The sequence below is a fragment of the Meriones unguiculatus genome, chromosome 14, assembly GCF_030254825.1.
Source record: "Meriones unguiculatus strain TT.TT164.6M chromosome 14, Bangor_MerUng_6.1, whole genome shotgun sequence".
NCBI classification, from domain to species: domain Eukaryota; kingdom Metazoa; phylum Chordata; class Mammalia; order Rodentia; family Muridae; genus Meriones; species Meriones unguiculatus.
In genome coordinates this window covers 72,865,223-72,886,206 of record NC_083361.1, presented here as the reverse complement: position 1 = coordinate 72,886,206, position 20,984 = coordinate 72,865,223, and the positions used below count along the sequence as shown (strand labels likewise).

Genomic DNA, 20,984 nt, shown 5'->3' with positions numbered 1-20,984 from the left:
AAAGAAAATGTACACAGAAATGGTAGAAGGTAAGTGTACGAGAGCATGGGAGAAAAAAAATGAGAATTTTATGCAAGGGTAAATTACCTTATGTAGTTTCTTGACTCCCATTCTACTGACCACGTCTCCACATCAGTGTAATAATTTGGAATGATGTCGTTTTTAAAACTCATGTGTTTTTGTTTTTTGGGGTTTTTTTTGTTTGTTTGTTTGTTTGTTTTTTTAACCTGACAGGACCTGGAAAGTATTTAGTATGACAAACGTTACTGCAGTAACTAGATTCATCCTGATGGGGTTCTCTGACACACCGGAGCTACAGATTTTATGTGGAGTGTTCTTCTTGATGATGTACATGGAAACTGTAGTGAGTAACCTCATCATCATCACTCTCATCACCCTCGACTTGAAGCTTCAAACACCCATGTACTTCTTCCTGAAGCATCTGTCCCTGTTGGATGTCTTTTTTGTTTCTGTTCCAATCCCAAATTTCTTTGTCAACAGCCTAACTCACAACAGTTCTATTTCCGTACTGGCTTGTGCCTTCCAGGTGTTTTTAATGACTTCTTTCTCAGCAGGAGACGTGTTTGTCCTGACAGCTATGTCCTATGACCGCTATGTTGCCATCTGCTGTCCCCTGCACTATGAGGCCATGATGAGTAATCCTATCTGTGTGCTGATGGTGAGCATGTCTTGGGCCTCTGGAGTACTCTTTGGAGCCATATATACATCTGGCACATTTTTCATGCCTTTTTGTGGCTCCAATGTGATCCCACAGTTTTTCTGTAATGTTCCTTCATTGCTAAGAATTTCCTGCTCTGAAACATTTGTGGTTATTTATACAAGTCTTGGAATTGGTGTTTGTATGGGTGTGTCTTGTTTCATCTGTGTAGTAATCTCTTACTTTTACATTTTCTCCACTGTGCTTAAGATTCCTACTATTAAAGGTCAGTCTAAAGCATTTGCAACCTGCCTCCCCCACCTCACTGTCTTCACTGTCTTTATTGTTACTGCTTGCTTTGTCTATCTGAAGCCATTCTCAAATAACCCATCAATTTCTGACAAGCTCTTTTCTGTGCTTTATACTTTGTTGCCTCCAGCACTTAATCCTCTGATATACAGCTTGAGAAACACTGATGTCAAAAGTGCTCTGAGGAGGTTGCAACAAAATCTTTGCTTGAGATGTTTACTCATTTAATACTCCAAAGCATTAGAGAATTGTATGGTACGTCGTAGGTTAGAGGGACATTTTAAGACTTAAATCTTTATAGCTGGGATACAAAGTGAATAAATTGTAATAAATAAAAATATTAAAAATAAAAAGGTTATAAACTAAAAAAAAAGATTTTCATCTTTGGAGACTTGGGGGTGAACAACTATATTTAATTACTTGATAGTTCATTTCTTCTGGTTCTTATATAGAAGAACGCAAAGCGACTGACATGGTTAAAATGACTCCATAGTTTGGAAAGTATGTTCACTTCTATGAATAACAGTGAGAATGTAATATCCTAAATCCAGTGCATTTTGGAGATTTACTGTAATCTATAACATAGCATCTTAAGAGATGTACAACGAATTCTCAGATTGACACTGGTATGTTGTGGAGCCATATCATCTACGTTGTGTCTCTTTGTCCAATACAATACTTTCTTTCTTTTTTTTTTTTTTCACAGTAACTTTCACCTTTAACTATGTAAAGGCACATGTTTTCATCTAATGCAGAAATCACTGACTGATTTCTCTTGGCTTATTTGCTAGTGTCCTCTATGGGAAAGACTATTTTTTTTTAGTCTTTGTTATCTTCAGGATACTCTGTTTCATCAAACTGAGCCTTATATCAAGTAATTAATAGAAAAATAAATAAATTTAAAAAAGAAAACAACCTACTTTTAAAATGAATTTTCTATGATTCCATACTTATTTCTAGTAATGTTATGTTGTCTTATAGTAAGTTTGATGAAATAGTACTGTCAGGGAGTCATACACAGGAAAGGCCAATGTCAAGCTACCTCAATATCCTGTCATAGCTTTGTGTAGAACATAATGAGACAAAGTACCTACCAGAAAAAATATATGCTCTGAAGTCAATAAGCCAACTACTCCATTAACCATGAATAATGCAAAGTTCTGTAAGGCTCACCCAAATGCCCAAGATACCATTCTCCACTGATGGGACTGTACCACTAAACACTATAAAAACAGTGTTTTATGCCCTGACTCATGATTTCAACAGCTGATTTCTAATAAAAGAGGAGACAAAGAAACTTCATCACCTTGGAGATACCTCTCAATCAACATTTGCCAAAACACTAAAAATCAACTTTTTCTTTGCTAGTATGGTTCTCACTTGCAAGGTCACTGGCTTTGCTATTTGTTCATTTGTCATGTGCTTTTACTTCTTAAATAAACTTTTGCTTACCCACATCTGTGTCTTCCTATGAATTATGACATCACTGGAAACAAGAAAACAGCCCAACTTCTGGCTAACCTTCTGCACATTATTGTAAGTTAGCAAAGACCCTTGTTTAAAATATACCTTCTGCTAGAGGCCTGGGAGCCTGTCTTTAGAGAATGTGTGATATGTCCTTGGTAAGACAACTTCTTTCCATGGATTTTGATATGCTTTTCTGGCTCTGTGTGTTTCGTAGTAAATGCTACTTGTTATTGATTGCTACCTCTGAAATCACACTCAAACGGCTCCTTATTGCAAGGACAAGTTAAGTGTGAGAGAAACCATTTATCTTGCTTGATTCCTATTTAAGGGGAAAATAGGATGGAGAGGGAGGTTCTAAAGGAATGTAAAACAAATATGAAAGTATTAGTTGATTAAGAATGACTGTAAATCCTCTTGAGCATGTACTATATGTAACAAATACTGAACACATGGAAAATGTATAATATGTTTATAATGCATAAAAACAAGCATGTATATTTAAATGAGCCACAAAGAGGCCACAATGCTCCAGGCACAGGGCCTTTGAAATATGACTTAATAAACTTAACAAACTTACTATTTGACTTAATAAACTGTCTATGATTCTACTACTATATATACATTCTTGCTCTAATTTCTTGTTCTGGGACACAGGTATCTGAAAATTCCACCATGGATCCTCCATATCCTTATCTATAGCTTAAAGAAGTTTCCTGAGCCAACAAACAGGAGGTATACTTTATGGCTCTAACCTCTTGAAAACCTTCTACTCAAACGTATTTCTTTCTTTAATTATCTTTTTTTACTTCCTCTTTGACAGGGTCCAGCCCTGGGAGAGGACATGCCTGAAATAGGATAGATACAAGGACAGAAATACATGAATAAGTCAATCATGGGGATCAGTGAGAATTTTTCAGTTTTTTTCTGAATGGCAGTCAGAGTGCTTGCTTATTTACTATGTATTCATTTTTTTGTCCCCAGACATATATTTTAACTTCCTCTTGCCCTTAAGTTTAGTTGTTATGGATAGACGATGACAGAAGAGAGCTATCTTTTACAATAATTTTCTTCATTAATCCCACAACACAACTTTTAACAGTCTTGTAATTTCAAGGGTACATTTTGCCAAAGCATGACAGCCTATTCTCAGGCTGGTAGTTCTTGTAGTTTCAAGGGTACCAAACAAATAGAAAATCTCCAAACCAGCAGATTGTCATGTCCCAAGTAGTGTATTATAAATTTTCTATAATCAGAGTACTCAGAAAAATTCTTCAGGCTAAAGCTGCTGAAATTATTAATCAACTTCTGCTCCAACACAATGTTTACATTTTATATTTTCTTAGAATTTATTTATATGTCTAATCTTTGTATTCTTTTGTTCCTTGGTCATACAACACTACAGTGGCCTTGTGGGAGATAACCTTTTCTAAGAAAGGGAAGTCTTAATACTTTATTCTTTTATCATTTACCCATACCATTCTTTGTCTATCAGTAGTAGGAAGAGGCTTTTAATTTGATCTGCTCCCAATTTCTCTAGTCCATCGACTCATGTTTACCCTTTTAAGTTTACATTATTTTGACTATCTTTTCAAGAGGAAGTGCAGGGGCAGATGTGTCAAGAGTACCTTTGAGTCAGGGCCTCATAAGGAGCACTCTGGTATCTTTATTTGAGTCACAATTACGTAAGGAAGGCCTTCAAGGGGTGTTAGATAAGGCTATCTCCCTAAAAGTGGGAGGGATATTATTGTCAGGACATTCCTTGTTGTCAGGTGGCATGCAGGGGCAACAGAACACAGCTCTAGGATTCATGGAATTCTGCCCATCAGCTAGCAGAGCCATGATGGTTGTGTCTTGGCATGTCCTGAGGACTTCATGCTTGTTCTGGAGTATAGCTCTGCTTGTTATATTTGTGGGCCTCATAATCCTCTGAATATATGAATTATGTGAAAACTCTGAGGAGACTACCAGCCCCTTATTGGGCAGTATATCTGGCACTTACAATTAACAATGCAGTATTCCTGGGAGAAGGAGTAAATGATTCATAAGAAAATTTCCATCAACCCAGCAACCCCAGATGTACAAATAATAAAAGCATCTCCATGTGGAAATCAAGGCCAATCAGTGGGAGACCACATGACAGCAATAGCATCACTCAGCTCAGGTTTGCTGGATTTTTCTTAAGCAGTTGTGTTGGATTTTGCTGTTCCCATTAGATATAGCTGTCCCGTCTCTCGAGCATTTGTTATGCAAATTCCTAAAGGAGTGATGACAAATAGAAGCCAGAGGCACCAAAATAAATTCATTCAGCACTCTTTTCCCCTCTATCTACTATTATGAAGGAATTTAATGTGCTTCTCAACTCTTGATTTGCCTTGGAAATAGCAAGGGTTGTGAAAATTCAGAAAACTTAAGCAGGAAAATTTACATCTATTATAAACCAACCATTTTCCTATTCAAGAGGCATTCATGCATTGCAAGAGCAAAGGGCATAGGCTAGCAGAAGCAAATATATATATATATATATATATATATATATATATATATATATATATATATTTAAAATAATAGCTTTACAAATTTCAAAGCAAAGAGGAAAAAGAATGTGACTTTAGGCCAAAGTGGTAACCAAGAAAAATCATGGATATATGGGAAATGAATTCTATTACCATAAAGTGAAGAGTAATGAAGGCAATATATGACTCCTTCCAAGTGGAAAGAGGTGTGATCTTAAAGATGGAAACTGAACTGTTTCTAGATCAATAAGTAAAAAAGTAAAATATGTATATCACACCTGTACTCTCAGCAAACATAGTAACTCCAACCTTTCTTATTCTATGCTGATCCTTGAGCTGATGCTAGGGAATGGCACCAACACGGGTTATAAATGAAAAACAGACAATTAGTTATATGTCCCCAGTACTAGTTGCAAGCACCTGTTGGTGTTTATAGGACATTATAAGGAGTGCAAAAGAGACAAAAACCTACAAAAAAGAAAGCTTTGACCTCTTCCACTGACTACAGAATAACAGTAGACTGTTGGTTACCTGATAGATGACCAATTCTGTATATAACAGTGCTAGGAGTAAGATATTATCTACACTCTACTTGGAGGTTATAGTCCTTATGCAAAAGTGAAAGGATGAAATGGCAATAGTATAGATCTGGTCAAATTTTGTAAGGATACCTATAGACAGTGGCTAAGGTTATTGCTCATTGTCACACTGGAAATTAGAATTCTGTACTAATCTCAGACCCTATGTGAAATATTATATGGAAGACGATTTTTCATATATTATCTCATGACAGACATTAATACCAATCCCATGGCCTACTGCAAAATAAATATAGCTTAATTCTATCAAAACCTACAGAATCCTGGCAATAAAGTTATTTACCCATTACCAAAGATGGTGTCAAAAAGCGATGAGCTCTAAGGAATGTAGCCTCCATAAAACTGCCAAGAAGACTCACAGAGCAACTGGGTCCTTGAGGGAAAGGACCTCACCAGATATCCTTGAATCCCACATCTAAAACCTATTAATAGAATCTTGGTTCATATCTGTAAAGTAAGACTAGTGATCCAGAGCCAAGAGACTCCTCTCAAGGACACTAAGGACTGCGCTTATACCTGTGAACCTGTAGAAGACACCTTCAAAAGACAAAAAATAAGTAACAGTAACAATTATTTCCACAGACATCCTAAAACATCTACTGCTCCGGGGCCACTTTTTTTCTATTATTTACTATTGAAATAATAAATATGAATGAGTCTGTAAAAGATTTCATTCTCCTAAAAGAATGAAATCACCTCATGAGAAAATCAAGGAATACCAAATCCTAATTTCTCTTTTATTTTTCTTTTCATTCCTTTATAAATAAAATATTTGCTTGTTTTAATATTAGCAGTGTGTTATATCTCATCAAATTTATCTGATTGATAGTTTTGTCCCAACTTAAATCATTATGCTTCATTCAATTTCTTAAGGACTTCTTCAGAATGGAGAAAATACATACTGAGGCCAGATATGTGATGATGATGATGGTGATAATGATAATGATAATGATGATGGTGGTGGTGGTTGTGGTGATATACTTTACTTAATAAGTATAATAAGGATGACAGGTATCCTAAGACCTAAATACTCAACTTGAAACATTGCTTTCTTGTGATAAATTTTCAAGCCAAAAGTGTACAGATAATGTTGCTGGAAAAGAAGTTGAGTTTTGGTACAATCACTTTGGAAGTCAATCTAGCACTTTCTCAGACAATTAGGAATAGTGTTTTTCTTAAGACCCAGCTATACCACTGCTAAGTATATAACTAAAATTTGCTCAAGTACACAGCAAGGACATTTGCTCAACCATGTTTGTAGCAGCTTTATTTGTAATAGCCAGAACCTGGAAACAACCCAGACGTCCATCAATGGAGGAATGAATTGTGGTATTTTACATAATTTGTGGTATTATAAATAAATTGTGGTATTTTTACACAATGGAATACTACTCAGCAATCAAAAACGAGGAAATCATGAAATTTGCAGGCAAATGGTGGGATCTAGAAAAGATCATTCTGAGTGAAGTATCCCAGAAGGAGAAAGACAAACATGTTATATACTTGCTTATATAGACCTATAGGATATGATAAACATAATGAAATCTATACACCGAAAGAAGATAAACAAGACAATGGACACAAGGAAAGATGATGAATCCTTACTTAGAAGGACAAATGGGATGTGCATTCGACGTAGAACAGAAGCCTACCACAGAGGGCCTCTAAAAGACTCTACTTAGCAGTGTATTCAAAGCAGATACTAAGACTCATAACCAAACCTTTGGCAGAGTGTGGGGAATCACATAAAAGAAGAGGAGTTAGTATGACATGGAAAGGATAGGAGCTCCACAAGGACCAAATATATCTGAGTACAGGGCTCTTTTCTGAGACTGACACTCCACCAAGGACCATATATAGATATAACCTAGAACCTCTGCTTGGAGTTAGCCCATGGTAGTTCAGTAACCTATTGGTTTCCCATAGTGAGGGGAACAGGGACTATTTCTGACAGTAACACCATGGCAGGCTCTTTGATCTCTCCACCCCCCAAGGGAGGAGCAATCATGCTAGGCCACAGAGGAGAACTTTGCAGCCAGTCCTGAAGAAACCTGATAAAAGAGGGTCAGATGAAAGGGGAGGAGGTCCTGCCCAATCAGTGGACTTAGAAAGGGGCAGGGAGGAGATGAGGGAGGGAGGGTGGGATTGGAAGGGAAAGAGGGAGCGGGATACAGCTGGGATATAGAGTTAATAAAATGTAACTAATAATTAAAAACTTAAATTAAATTAAAAAATAAAGGAAACATACATAGCTCTTAAAAAAAAAAAAAGAAGTTGAGTTTTGTTTTTCTTACTTTCATAGACTTGATCAATGATCCGGAGGACCATTTCCATAATTAGCTGTTCTTCAACTTTGTACAATTTTTTGCCTCCTCACTTATTGAGATTCATTCAACATGCAGTCTGCACACTGCACTACAGAGACCTATTTATGCCAAGTCCTCAAAACGTTCCTTATTACTCTGCTTCAATGTTTCTGTGCTTGGTCTCTTTGGGGATTCTTGGTATTCATCAGAATTTAGAAAAAAAAAGTCATGAAAACTAGTAATGCAACCCAATATGATCAGTGGAATATGATTAGTATTTGGTTTTGACCTCAATTGTCAAAGAAGACAAAATTATCAGAGGTACTTTCCTCAAATCTGAGTCAGTAATTTATCTAAAGGGTTTACTTTTTAACCCAAAACATTTTTTTTTTAACTCTGAGTCACTCACTTGACTCACAGAAATTGTTGACCTTGGTTTGAGCTTTCTCCAGAGAAGGAAGATTTATCCTTTTTTCAAGTCTGGTCTGGGATTAGAAGCCATATACACTGATTCCTACTTTCCGCCTTTGTAAGGTGTGTAGAGATGGGGCAGGAACTCTTGCCTGTCTTTTATGCTACCACAGAAAGCCTAGGTATTGGTTAAAAATATTTGGTCACTCTTGTTGTCTAGAATAATATTTATACTCTTCTATAAATCATCAAAATGATTTCTCCTTTTCTGTGGAATCTTCCCTAGAATATTAGCCATAAAGGTATATCAGCAATTATCTAACTACAGGTGAACAATATAATTGATTCTTATCTATCACATATAAGAGAAAGGGAAAATATTTTGAAGCCTAAAGTAAAACTTTCCTTATGTACTTTTTAATCAATGAGATTAAAGCTTTGTGAGGTTAAATGCAACCAATGATGGTTCTCCAAATGGGCAGAAATAAACCTTCAAATTAATGAATTCATTAGATGTACATATCTTAGCATCATGCTCCAATTACATTTCTTTAGTTAAAAATAGGAAACCTTATTTCTAATATCAGAGATCAGACCTCTACTCTTAACTGATGCGTCTAAAACAAAAGGGGGAACTGTAGAGAGCTGCGGAATGCTATGCCTTAAAGATGGAGCTGGTTTCCACCTTCCACCTTCCCAATGGTGAGTGCTCTCTGTCACGAACAATTCCACATTTGGCTAAGGCTGAGGATCTGGCTTGCTTCCATGTATGTGGACCTATCTGCATTGCCCACGTAGCATGCTGGGGTTGGCTACCCAGAGGCTATTTAAGCTGTGGGCTGGCTTTCCCCAGAGTCAGATGATTGTTAAAGGTTCCTGAATAAACTGCATTGAAAAAAAAAATATCACATGCATCCTAGACTAGAATATAAACTCTAATATACATTACCAAATATGATGCTGGCTTGAATTTGAAAGCAGAGTTCAAGGATAGTCTTTCCTATTATTGAAAATCAGCTGAAATTCATGCAAATATCATATCTAATGATTTACGTACATGTATGATATTGAAGAGTAATGTCTACTTATAGAATATAAATAAATGTTAACAAAATACACTTTAAAAAAACAGGAAACCTAGGCTGAGACTTCTGTTTCCTAATTTCAATGGAATTAAAATAAAACATAGGCTTATCAAAACCACGACATTGGAAAATAATCAGCTTTTCAGGGAAATCCAAAGAGCACTTCATTAATCTTTCCCGGGGAGCTCTTTCTCTTTCAGAAAGAGAATCTAGGCTCCATGCTTTGGACTAACTCCTTTCCTATGGAATCATGCGCTGTGCAGTACCCAAGGGATCTGCTATGCTACTTCCAACTATATCTCCTCCAGGAAGTAACAGCAAGGAGGTGGGGAACAATGGGAAAGGATCTTCACCAACCCTCTATCTGACAGAGGGCCAATATGAACGTATGACAGGAGTCTACTGAGCACATCTGAAAGACTCTAACTAGCAGTGTTTTCAAAGCAAAGACTCATGACCAAACCTTTGGCAGAGTACAGGGAATCATAAGAAAGCAGGGGAGTTAGTCTGATGGGGAAAGGATAGGAGCTCCACAAGGACCAAATATATCTGGGCACAGGGTCTTTTCTGAGACTGACATTCAACCAAGGACCATGTATGGATATAACCTAGAACCTCCACTCAGATGTAGCCTGCAGTAGCTCAGGTTTCCCAAAGTGAGGGGAACAGGGACTATTTCTAACAGGAACTCAATGGCAGGCTCTTTGGTCTCCCCACCCCCGAAGGGAGGAGCAGTCCTGTTAGGCCACAGAGGAGGGCTTTGCAGCCAGTCCTGAAGATACCTGATAAAACAGGATCAGATGAATGGGGAGGAGGTCCCCCCATCAGTGGACTTGGAAAGGGGCACGGTGGAGATGAGGGAGGGAGGGAGGGACTGGGAGGGAATGAGGGATCGGGACACGGCTGGGATACAGAGTTAAAAAAATGTAACTGGTAAAAAAAATAAAAAATAAATAAAAAAAAAAGAATTAAAGAAGCTGAAAAGCAACAAACCAAGTAATCCATTTAAAAATGAGGAACAGAGCTAAACAGAATTCTCCATAGAGGAATATCGAATGGCAGAGGAACACTTAAAGAAATGCTCAACCTCGTTAGCCATCAGGGAAATGCAAATCAAAGCGACCCTGAGATTTCACCTTACACCCATCAGAATGGCCAAGATGAAAAATCCAAGTGACAACACATGCTGGAGAGGCTGTGGAGAAAGGGAAACCCTCCTCCACTGCTGGTGGGAATGTAAACTTATACAACACTCTGGAAATCAATCTGGTTCTTTCTCAGACAACTAGGAAAAGCGATTCCTCAAGATCCTGCCATACCACTCCTAGGCATATATCCAAAAGAGGCTCAAGTACACAACAAGGACATTTGCTTAACCATGTTTGCAGCAGCTCTAATTGTAATAGCCAGAAGCTGGAAACAACCCAGATGCTTCTCAACTGAAGAATGAATACAGAAATTGTGGTACATCTACACAATGGAATATTACTCAGCAATGAAAAACAAGGAAATCATGAAAATTGCAGGTAAATGGTGAGAACTGGAAAGGATCATTCTGAGTGAGCTATCTCAGAAGCAGAAAGACACACACGGTATATACTCACTCATATAGACATATAATATAGGATAAACCTACTAAAATCTGTACACCTACAGAAACTAATCAAGAGGGAGGACTCTGACTAAAATGCTCAATCCCCATCCTGAAAGGCAAAAAGAGGAGAGACATCAGAAGATGAAGAAAACAGGAAACAAGTTAGGAACCCTGCCACAGAGGGCCCCTGAAAGGCTCTGCCCTGCAGACTATCAAAGCAGATGCTGAGACTTATGGCCAACTGTTGGGCAGAGTGCATGGAAACTTATGTAAGAAACTTATGGGAAATGGTAAGATCTGCAGAGGACAGGAACTCCACAAGGAGAGCAACAGAACCAAAAAGTTTGAACACAGGGGTCTTCCCAGAGACTCATACTCCAACCAAGTACCATGCATGGAGATAACCTAGAACCCCTGCACAGATGTAGCCCATGGCAGTTCAGTGTCCAAGTGGGTTCCATAGTAATGGGAACAGGGACTGCCTCTGACATAAACTGATTGGCCTGCTCTTTGATCACCTCCCCCTGATGGGGGAGTAGCCTTACCAGGCCACAGAAGATGACAATGCAGCCACTCCTGATGAGATCTGATAGACTAAGATCAGAACAAAGGAGAGGAGAACCTCCCCTATAAGTGAACTTTGGGAGGGGCATGTGTGAAGAAGGGGGAGGGAAGGTCAGGTTAGGAGGGGAGGGGGAGGGGTTTGGGGGGGATAGAAAATGAATAAAGTGTAATTAATAAAAGAAATAAAGAAATAAAAGCATTTAAAGAAAAAATAAGATATTTGATAAAACACATAGAATTATTAAGAAGTGGGCAGTTAGAGATTTAACTGTTTCCTTTGACTAGGTTTAGAAAGATCTGTCAGTGTTTCTCTCCTACACTAGCTTCCTTTAATTAAATGACCAGAAATTGTTATTCTTTCTCTTTCCTCCCCTTTATCCTAAAAAGAAAAACAAAGCAAAAATTAAAGAAAAATCACCCTCCCCAAAACAAACAAAAGATTATCTCTTTTCTATTGGTATATTATTAATTCATCCATTAACATCAATTTCTTTTCTTTGATTACTTTTTGCAGTGTTTTGTTGTTAGTATTGATCATAGTCCTAAAATATCCTAGCTCATGTTCCACTACTGAATTATATTCCAATACCATTATTTTTATTTTTTTGTTTTTCAAACAATACAGTATAGTTTTCATATATTATTACTCCTAGTCCCTCACGGATACTCTCTCCCTATCCACTCAACTTCATGTTCTCTCTCAGAACACATATACTCACAAACACACACACACACACACACAAACCCAGAAAAGCACACTAAAAGATTTCCCATGAACTTCTAACCTGCAATGTTTACTGAAGAAAACTAAATACTACTTCATTTTATAAATGATTGCAAATGATCAGTATATCAAAAGGCAAAAAAAAAAAAAAAAAAAAAAAAAAAGAGCTGAAGCTTCTCTCTAAGAAAGGCATACCCAGAAGCCACCATTTTGGAAATGGCCCTAAGTACCCAAGAGAGAAAATTAACTGCCTCTGAAAGGTTTCACCTCTATATAAGCAGTTACTTCATAGCAAATTGTCTTCAGTAGAAAGCACATTATGATGAAGTGAGGAAGTAAACATAAAGTTAGAAGTTTAACCAGAAATAGGCCAAAAAGAAACAAAGATAATGTAAGGGGAGTTTCAAAAAACAGGGAAGATGGCATTTATGAAACAGTAATAAATGCAAAAGAAAGAAAATATACCATTTAATAATCATAAGGAAGGACGGGGCACACATATACATGCACATGAGAGAGGAGAGAGAGAGAAGAGTAAAATGTAGTACTTTATGCAAAGAAAATATTGGACTAACATGTTGAGGAAGTGAGCCTGGAGCACAGCACATGGCCTTTATGACGTGTGTGGCAGAAAGAATTGCAAGTGGGTAAGCAAACGAATTACGTTGCACTAAAAGTATTCTTTCCACAGTTAAATTTGTTTTGTATTGTCAGAATTGTTTGTATTACCACTCTGTCAGATTATATGAGAAAGCTACTGTAGCATTTGGGCAATACTTCCAATCTGTAAGTCAGAAGATTAGCGTTGGTTCATAAAAATCTTCTATTTTTATAAAATAAAATAATATATTTTATAAAATAATAAGATATTATGTATTCAAAATTTGAACGTTCTACCCATAAGAAATTAACTATCATATGCCTTCAAAAATGTGTAAAACACAATCTATTTTCATAACATAAATTAGTTAGTTAGTTTTAACTTGTCAGCTAATTTTTAAAATCAAATAATATTTTATTCACCTACTTTTTTGGAAGTAGTAACTAAATCCAATATCCAAATAATGGCACATATAAAATTACAGTTTAGTACATAAAAGCCCAAACAGAATTAGAAGAATACAAAGTCTTGTGTTAATAGCATGTATAGGAAATCTCTGAGCTATGTGAATTCAATCATTATTATTTTTTGTAAAAACAGCCACATTTTTTTCTTCAATTTTTGTATCTTATTAGTGTGAAATACTATGCAAATAATGTATGTTCATGTTTGATTTTTTTATTCATTTTTGGAACTTGAACTTTTTCTGCTTTCAAGAGTAAAGTAAGCATATTAATTTAAAAAATAATATTTTAGATATAATAATTTAAATTTATTTTTCTCCTCGCTTCCTTTTTCTAAGACAAATGTCTCTGGCTAACTTGAACTCAGAAATCCTTTTGCTTTCATATGCTGAGTGATGTGATTTCAAATATGCAATATCAGTATCATACATTGTTATGCATAATAGCATATGAGGTAGTGTATATTTCTCTGTTGTTGGATGGATTTTAGTAATTCTAAGATCACCTAAGTAAGACTTTACCAACTGGCATAATGAAAAACACTACTTCATATGCATTTTTTTCCTCTGTGCCCTGGTAAGGCTGCACTGCCCTCTCCCATTCAGGGGAAGGTGATCAAAGAGGCAGCCACTGAATTTTATGTCAGAGACAGTCCCTGTTCCCATTACTAGGGAAACCACTTGGACACTGAGATGCCATGGGCTACATCTGTGCAGGGGTTCTAGGTTATCTCCATACATGGTCCTTGGTTGAAGTATCAGTCTCAGAAAAGAACCCTGTGCCCAGATTTTTTGCTTCTGTTGCTCTCCTTGTGGAGGTCCTGTCCCCTCCAGGTCTTTCTATCTCCCCCTTCTTTCATAAGATTCCATCCACTCTGCCCAAAATTTGGCTATGATTCTCAGCATCTGTTTTGATACCCTGCTGGATAGAGTCTATCAGAGGCCCTTGTGGTAGGCTCCTGTCCTGTTAGCTGTTTTCCCCCCTCTTCTGATGCCCATCCCATTTGCCTTTCTGAGTGAAAGGATTGATCATCTTACCTAGGGTCCTCCTTCTTGCTTAGCTTCTTTAGGTATACAGATTTTAGTATGTTTATCCTATGTTATATATCTAATATCTACTTATAAGTGAGAATATACCATGTGTGTCTTTCTGTTTCTAGGATGCCTTACTCAGGATGATCTTTTCTAGTTCCCACCCTTTGCCTACAAATTTCATGATTTACTTGTGTGCCTCTAACCAAGGGAAAATTCTCTTAAAAATTTGGGGATCTTTTATTGATTTTTCTCTTCTGAGTCATTGTCAATGTCTAAAACCATTTTTATTTCTAGAATAATTAAAAATCTAATTAATTATTGCGTGTTTTACTACTGTAGTGTAAAAAAGTTAAAGCTATTTTTCCTTTGTTCATCGGAGCTATAAAGCTGGAACCATAGAGCTAGACAGAAAAAGAACAAATGAACAAGAACAAGGCGATGGTGCCTGACTTGACGGGACTACCTTATACACAAAGTGACAGACAAAAGAAACAAGAATGAGCTTCATAGTTACTTGCTTAGTGTTGCTCATTGTTAATATGCTCACGATAGCTAGGAAATAAAAGCAAACTGGATTGTATTTTTTAAAGAAATTGTTTCAATGGACTTTATCCTCTTCATCTGCTCTCATTTACAGTTGTACATGACATAGGAATCTGTTATCTTACAGTTGATCTTTATGGATTTTATTTGTATTATTGTTATAATTACCACCATCATCATATGAAACTATAATCTAGGAAAGTTAAATATTGGTTTTGCTCACTAAAATTATTAACTAGAAAAACAACAGACTCTTTAACTGTCAGATGAGGTTTTTGTTAAGTTGATAGGCCAATTTCTGAACAAGTAGAAGCTATTTTTTTTTCCATTGAAGCATCACATAGGTAGCAGCTAAAAAAATATAGTGCATAGTCACCTTGAAATAGTTAGCCTTTTGAAGGTTTGGAAGAGGATGAGGCAATCAGAGGCAAGATTTAAATCTTGTAACTTTGGATAACCACAAATACAACCTATAACAGAGCTATCATCATGAACTTAAGTGAATATTCAGGAAAACCTTGCACATTACTGTCTTGCATTAGTTGACTCTGATGACATGTTTCCTGGTCCAAATATCAGGCTTTTATGAATACACTTTTTTTCATCTTTCTAGGACTGTGCTACTAGGACAAAGGCCTCAGTGAGGAAAGTCTGTTTCTAGTATGAAACTCAGAACAATGATCACAGAGAATGGGACTGTAGCCAGAGACTTTCTTCTGTTGGGATTCCCTGGGTCTCAGAACATTCAGCTTTCTCTTTTCATGCTTTTCCTGGTGATGTACCTCCTCACCATTGGTGGCAATGTCACAATCTTGATATTAGTCAGTACTTCTCACCAGTTGCATACCCCTATGTACTTCTTCCTGAGCAACCTGTCATTCTTGGAGATCTGGTACACCACAGCTGCTGTCCCCAAAGCCCTGGCCATCCTGGTGGGTAGGAGTCAGACCATATCATTCTCAGGGTGTCTTTTGCAGATGTACATAGTTTTCTCATTAGGCTGCACAGAATACTTCCTCTTGGCAGCCATGGCTTATGACCGCTACCTTGCAATCTGTTCTCCTCTGCACTACCAGGCTATCATGAACAGCCTGTTTTCAGCACAGCTGGCTCTTATCTCCTGGATTTGTGGTTTTCTGGCCATTTCTGTGCCAGCAGCCCTCATCAGCACCTTGTCTTTCTGTGGCTCCCATGCCATCAATCATTTCTTCTGTGACATTGCACCCTGGATTGCCCTAGCCTGTACCAGTACGGAGGCAGTGGAAACAGTGGCATTTGTGATTGCCTTTGTGGTTATCCTGAGTTCCTTCCTCATCACTTTGATCTCTTATGTCTACATCATCAGCACTATTCTGAGGATCCCCTCTGCCAGTGGCCGGAGTAAAGCTTTCTCCACCTGTTCCTCCCACCTCACGGTGGTGCTCATTTGGTATGGGTCTACGATTTTCCTCCATGTTCGAACTTCCATCAAAGATGATTTGGATCTGACAAAAGCTGTACATGTCCTCAATACAGTGGTGACCCCAGTTCTCAATCCCTTCATCTATACCCTTCGTAACAAGGAAGTCAAAGAAACTCTCCTGAAGAAATGGAGGAGAATATGAACATGCTGAAGTACCATGGGCACATTGCAGATGGACTACATCACTGATACATGGACTGCTACTTTTGTAACATTTTTTTATCACTTACATGAAAATTGTCATAAAGTTATGTTTTCATGATATAAGATTTGAAGAGTAAGAAATATTTAAATAAAAGTATAACATACAAATCAGAATGTAAATTTATTTCAGGAAACAATTTCTCTTTTGAAGAAATGTGCTAAAATACTTATGAATTAGAAGCTGATAGCCACAAAGTAAATCATTAGTTTCACAAGGATGTGAGCAGAACAAGCAAAAACATTGCTGAAAATGTAAATAAGCAGGTACATATGTAGTTAACAATATAGTTTAAATAGAAACTCTCTTTATAATAATATACAAATATTACAATAAAAGGAAATGGTTATGATTATTATCAAGGCAATAGATTTCAACTATCCAATACTTTAAAACTGGTGGTGATAGTAATCTGGTTATTAGTCCTAGAATATTATTCCATGGGATGATGCTAACATTTTTAAGCCTCTGTAATATTTTCTCTGTTTCCTTATCCGTTCCTCAGTCTACGGGTTTTTGAAGTCCTATGTACGCAGGCTTCATTAAGGGTATCTGAAATAGGAAAGCAAAAATAAAGGATTATATGTCTCTCCGTAAAAGAATCATCATGTGCCAATTTTACCAGTCAGGAAGTCCTGAGATTAGAAGGACTGTAGTGCCAGGAGGCCATTTATTAAATATCCTTTCTCATTAATTTTTGGCTTTACTTACTTTCAAAGGGCTGTTAGGTAGAAGTGGCTCCATTTTTTGTTATTGTTGTTGGTTTTTGAGGCATGCTCTGGATGTGGAGTACAAGTTGGTCTCCCACTGCTTTGGTACCCTCCCAACTTAAACATTATAGCAGTTACTATTACAAACAATTCTTTCACATGAAACTACTTATAAAATGATAAATTGAAAGTATTAAGACAGTTAAACATTTAAAAGAACTTAGACTATCTTTTCATTACTGAGGGAGCTAAGCTTTTAAAAATGTCTATCTATCTACCTGTCTGTCTATTAGTTATTGAGGGAACAGTCTTTAAAACCTTTATATATATATATATATATGTGTGTGTGTGTGTGTGTGTGTGTGTGTATACACACTAGATATATATAGTGTATATATATATATATACACTAAATATGAAAGAGTCTATACCTTAGTAACCATTAACCTGAAGAAATTTCAAATATGTATATGTATGTTTTAGACAATTTCACATATATATGAAATTGTCATTTACATAATATACATACATGAAATTTTTTGAGGTTAATAGTTACATAGAGACAGACTCTTTACTATTTCATTTAAAATTTGTATGTTCTTTCTTTTTGTCTTTTTTCCTCAACATCTTTGGCCTCCCAGAACCTACATAATATCAACATATGAGCGTGGGTTGAGAGGAGCTCCTAAGTCCCAAGTACCAGCTGAGGAATATTGATAGCTGAAGGCTAGGGGAAAGGAAGATCATTTTTCTTTTCAGGAGTGTACTTTGATCACATCTGTAATGCTGTTACAATTTACAGGTAAGGATAAAACAAAATAAAAGTATGTATATAAAAGTGTTAGTGTTTCTTTGTTATATTTTTGAAACACTGAAGAAACAGGAGTATATATTACATCTATACACATTTTTTTCTGTGACTATAAATAAAAGAATTAAGTTTTCTTCCCAAAAAGAAATAAAAAGTAATTCCTCTTTTAAAAAATAAGGTTATTTTTTATGTATAGTTATTTTTGGTTCTTTGTATATTTTGGACATCTATCATATGTACAGCGGGTAATTTTTTTTTTCTGAAGGCTGCCTTTTTTTCTGAAAGACAGTGTCTTTTACCATGAATAAGGTTCCAAGTTTCACGAGATTCAATTATTAATTGTTGATCTTTGTGACTATGCTAACGGTGTTAAAAAATTTTTTTCCTGTGCCAATGAGTTCAAGGATGTTCCCTGTTTTCTCTTTTTATCAGGTTCAATGTATCTGGTTTTATTTTGAGGTCTTTGGTTCATTTAGAATTGAGTTTTGCTCATGGTGATAACTATAAATTTATTTAGATTTTTCCACATCCAGCCAACCAGTTTGACCAGCACCATTTTTTTTTTTAAAAGATATTCTCTTGTTCCCAGTGTACGCTTCTGGTATTTTATTTAAATAAAAAATCCTTTGTCCGTAGGTCTGTTGATTTACGTCTGGGTCTTAATTTTAATTCCATTGATCAGAGATTTGTTTTTGTGCCAATACCATGCTACTTTTAGCACTAGAGCTTTGTAGTAGAACTGGAAAACAGCGATAGTGGTACCTCCTTCACTTCTTTTATTACCCAGGATTGTTTTAGCTATCCTGGATTTTTTTTTTTTTTTTTGTATTTTCATATGAAGATGAAAGTCATTCTCTCACTTTATGTGAAGAACTGCTTTGGAATTCTGATATCAATTTGAATCTGTAGATTCCTTTTGGTAGGTTAGCCCTTATTGTGTCTAACATCATTAGCCATCAAGGAAACAAACAAACAAAAAAATAGCAAAAGAGCCAAAGTACATGGGCCCAGGAGGGCCTGCAGAGATCTATACACCAACTAAGGACCTAGACCCCTGTTCAAAGGAAGCCCATTGGCTACTCAGTTTCCAAGTGGCTCCCTAGTAAGAGGGGCAGGGGCTGTCTCTGACTTAAACTCAGTGGCAGGCTCTCTGATCACCTCCCCCTGGGGTTGCAACCTTACTGGGCCACAGAGGAAGTTGAAGCAGCCAGACTTTAACTTCAAGTTATTGAGGGAACAGTCTTTAAAACCTTTAAGAGACCTGATAAGCTAGGGTCAAATAGAAGGGGAGGAGGGCCTCCCCTATCAGGGGACTAGGGAAAGGGCATAGGGAGAGAAGTGGGAGGATGGGTGGGACTGGAGGAGACAAGGGAAGGAACCACAGGGGGATACAAAGTGAATAAACTGTAATAAATAAAATTAAAAAATTAAAACTACTTTAGATTGTGTCTTATTGAAGTCAGAATTGCTATTATCTCAAAATTAAATGACAGAAGATGAGAAAAAGAAACCCTTATTCACTGTTGGTGAAACAACAAAGACTGATAACTTGTTGGAAAACATTTTCATGGAATAAACTGGCTAAATCAGAACTAACAAAAACCACACCAGCATCAGCAACAACAGCAACAAAAGCTTCAACAGTTACACCAACATTAACTTCAACTTTAACTTCTTTTTCCTGGAAAATAAGCAGTTTTTAAAGAAATGAACTGTTAGTTTTTCTAATTAAAGTTATTCTTTGGCACTTGACATATGTATATAATGATTTTTTTCCCACTGTTCAAGGTTTATTTGGTGTTTTTATTGGCATGACACTTGAGTAGTTGGTGGCATCATCCATATGCAGATCTTTATTTTACATACTATCGCCGTGTACACTAAGACACATATGATACACTAAATAATAGCCTTTAAAACACTTATGCACAAGATATGCATAACAGACTTACACCCTGTAGCCAGGTTATGGCTAGTTGGGAACTCATTGGCCTAGCATGTCTGGTGAGGGTGCGCGGCACGGGGACACAGCAGGTTCCCAGGATCATACACAACTGGCAGTGGACTGTCACACTAACCAAGTTACCACCACCTAAGTACCTCCTAGGATCCTCTGAGGTGCACCCGGCCTAAGATTCTTCATTGTGCTCTCAGCCAAGTATGCCACAGACAGGCCAATGGCTCAAGATGTACAGTTTGTGATCAGTTTGTACAAAAGTGATCAGTTTGATCAGTTCATAGGCACAGTCAACCACCTGCTTGTGAACCTCCTTTCACTGCTTCTTGTCTGCATCAGTGCCCAGTTCTGGGTTCAGGTTCTTCAGGGAGACATTGGCAACATGTCCATGATCCCCTTAGGACCCCTCTCTGACAGCCTAGTGGGTGAACTCCCAGCCTTTCTCTCATCAGGTAACGGAACCGAGAGGAATCCAGATTGCAGCCACTTCCAATGACTCGGTTTTTGGAAAATTACTTATTTTCCAAGCCATGTAGGTCAAGATATCCACTGGGCTGGAAACAATGAGCATCTTGCAGTTTGGACAGTACTTCACAACATTAGGAATGATGAACCTGAAGATGTTCACATTTCACTGGACCAAATTGAGTCGTCTCTCTTTCTCTCTCTTGCTGACGGCCCCGGCTACAATAATGACCACTTTGAAGTTTGCAATCACACTTGTACTCTTTGCCAGAAACAATTTTTGATCTTCTAAGGAAAAGGCTGCCATGCTAAAGCTCCATCATCCCTCCCTTCAGTTTATCTTCTATGGCATCAACAAGGACAAGTCCATCTGCCAAGTCCTTCATTAAGATACTGATGGTGCAGACCATGCCAACAGCACCAACCCCAACCACTGTAATCTTGTTCTGGGGGCCCTGCTCTTTCTTAAGAAGTTCACAATCAGCTGGTCCTTGAGGGTTGCCAT

The 20,984-nt window shown here is 37.1% G+C and overlaps 2 protein-coding genes and 1 pseudogene across 2 annotated transcripts; 2 read left to right on the top strand and 1 right to left on the bottom strand.

Moving 5' to 3' along the window:
* Positions 1–253: 253 nt before the first annotated feature.
* On the top strand, positions 254–1,195 carry LOC110562297 (olfactory receptor 14A2-like). Its single transcript, XM_021659020.2, has one exon. The coding sequence runs from the start codon at positions 254–256 to the stop codon at positions 1,193–1,195; it is 942 nt and encodes a 313-aa protein (XP_021514695.2).
* Positions 1,196–15,549: 14,354 nt separating this feature from the next.
* LOC110562298 (olfactory receptor 6F1) lies at positions 15,550–16,476 on the top strand. The gene has a single exon (XM_021659021.2). The coding sequence runs from the start codon at positions 15,550–15,552 to the stop codon at positions 16,474–16,476; it is 927 nt and encodes a 308-aa protein (XP_021514696.2).
* A 3,673-nt stretch (positions 16,477–20,149) lies between these two features.
* LOC110544064 (L-lactate dehydrogenase A chain-like) lies at positions 20,150–20,984 on the bottom strand (annotated as a pseudogene).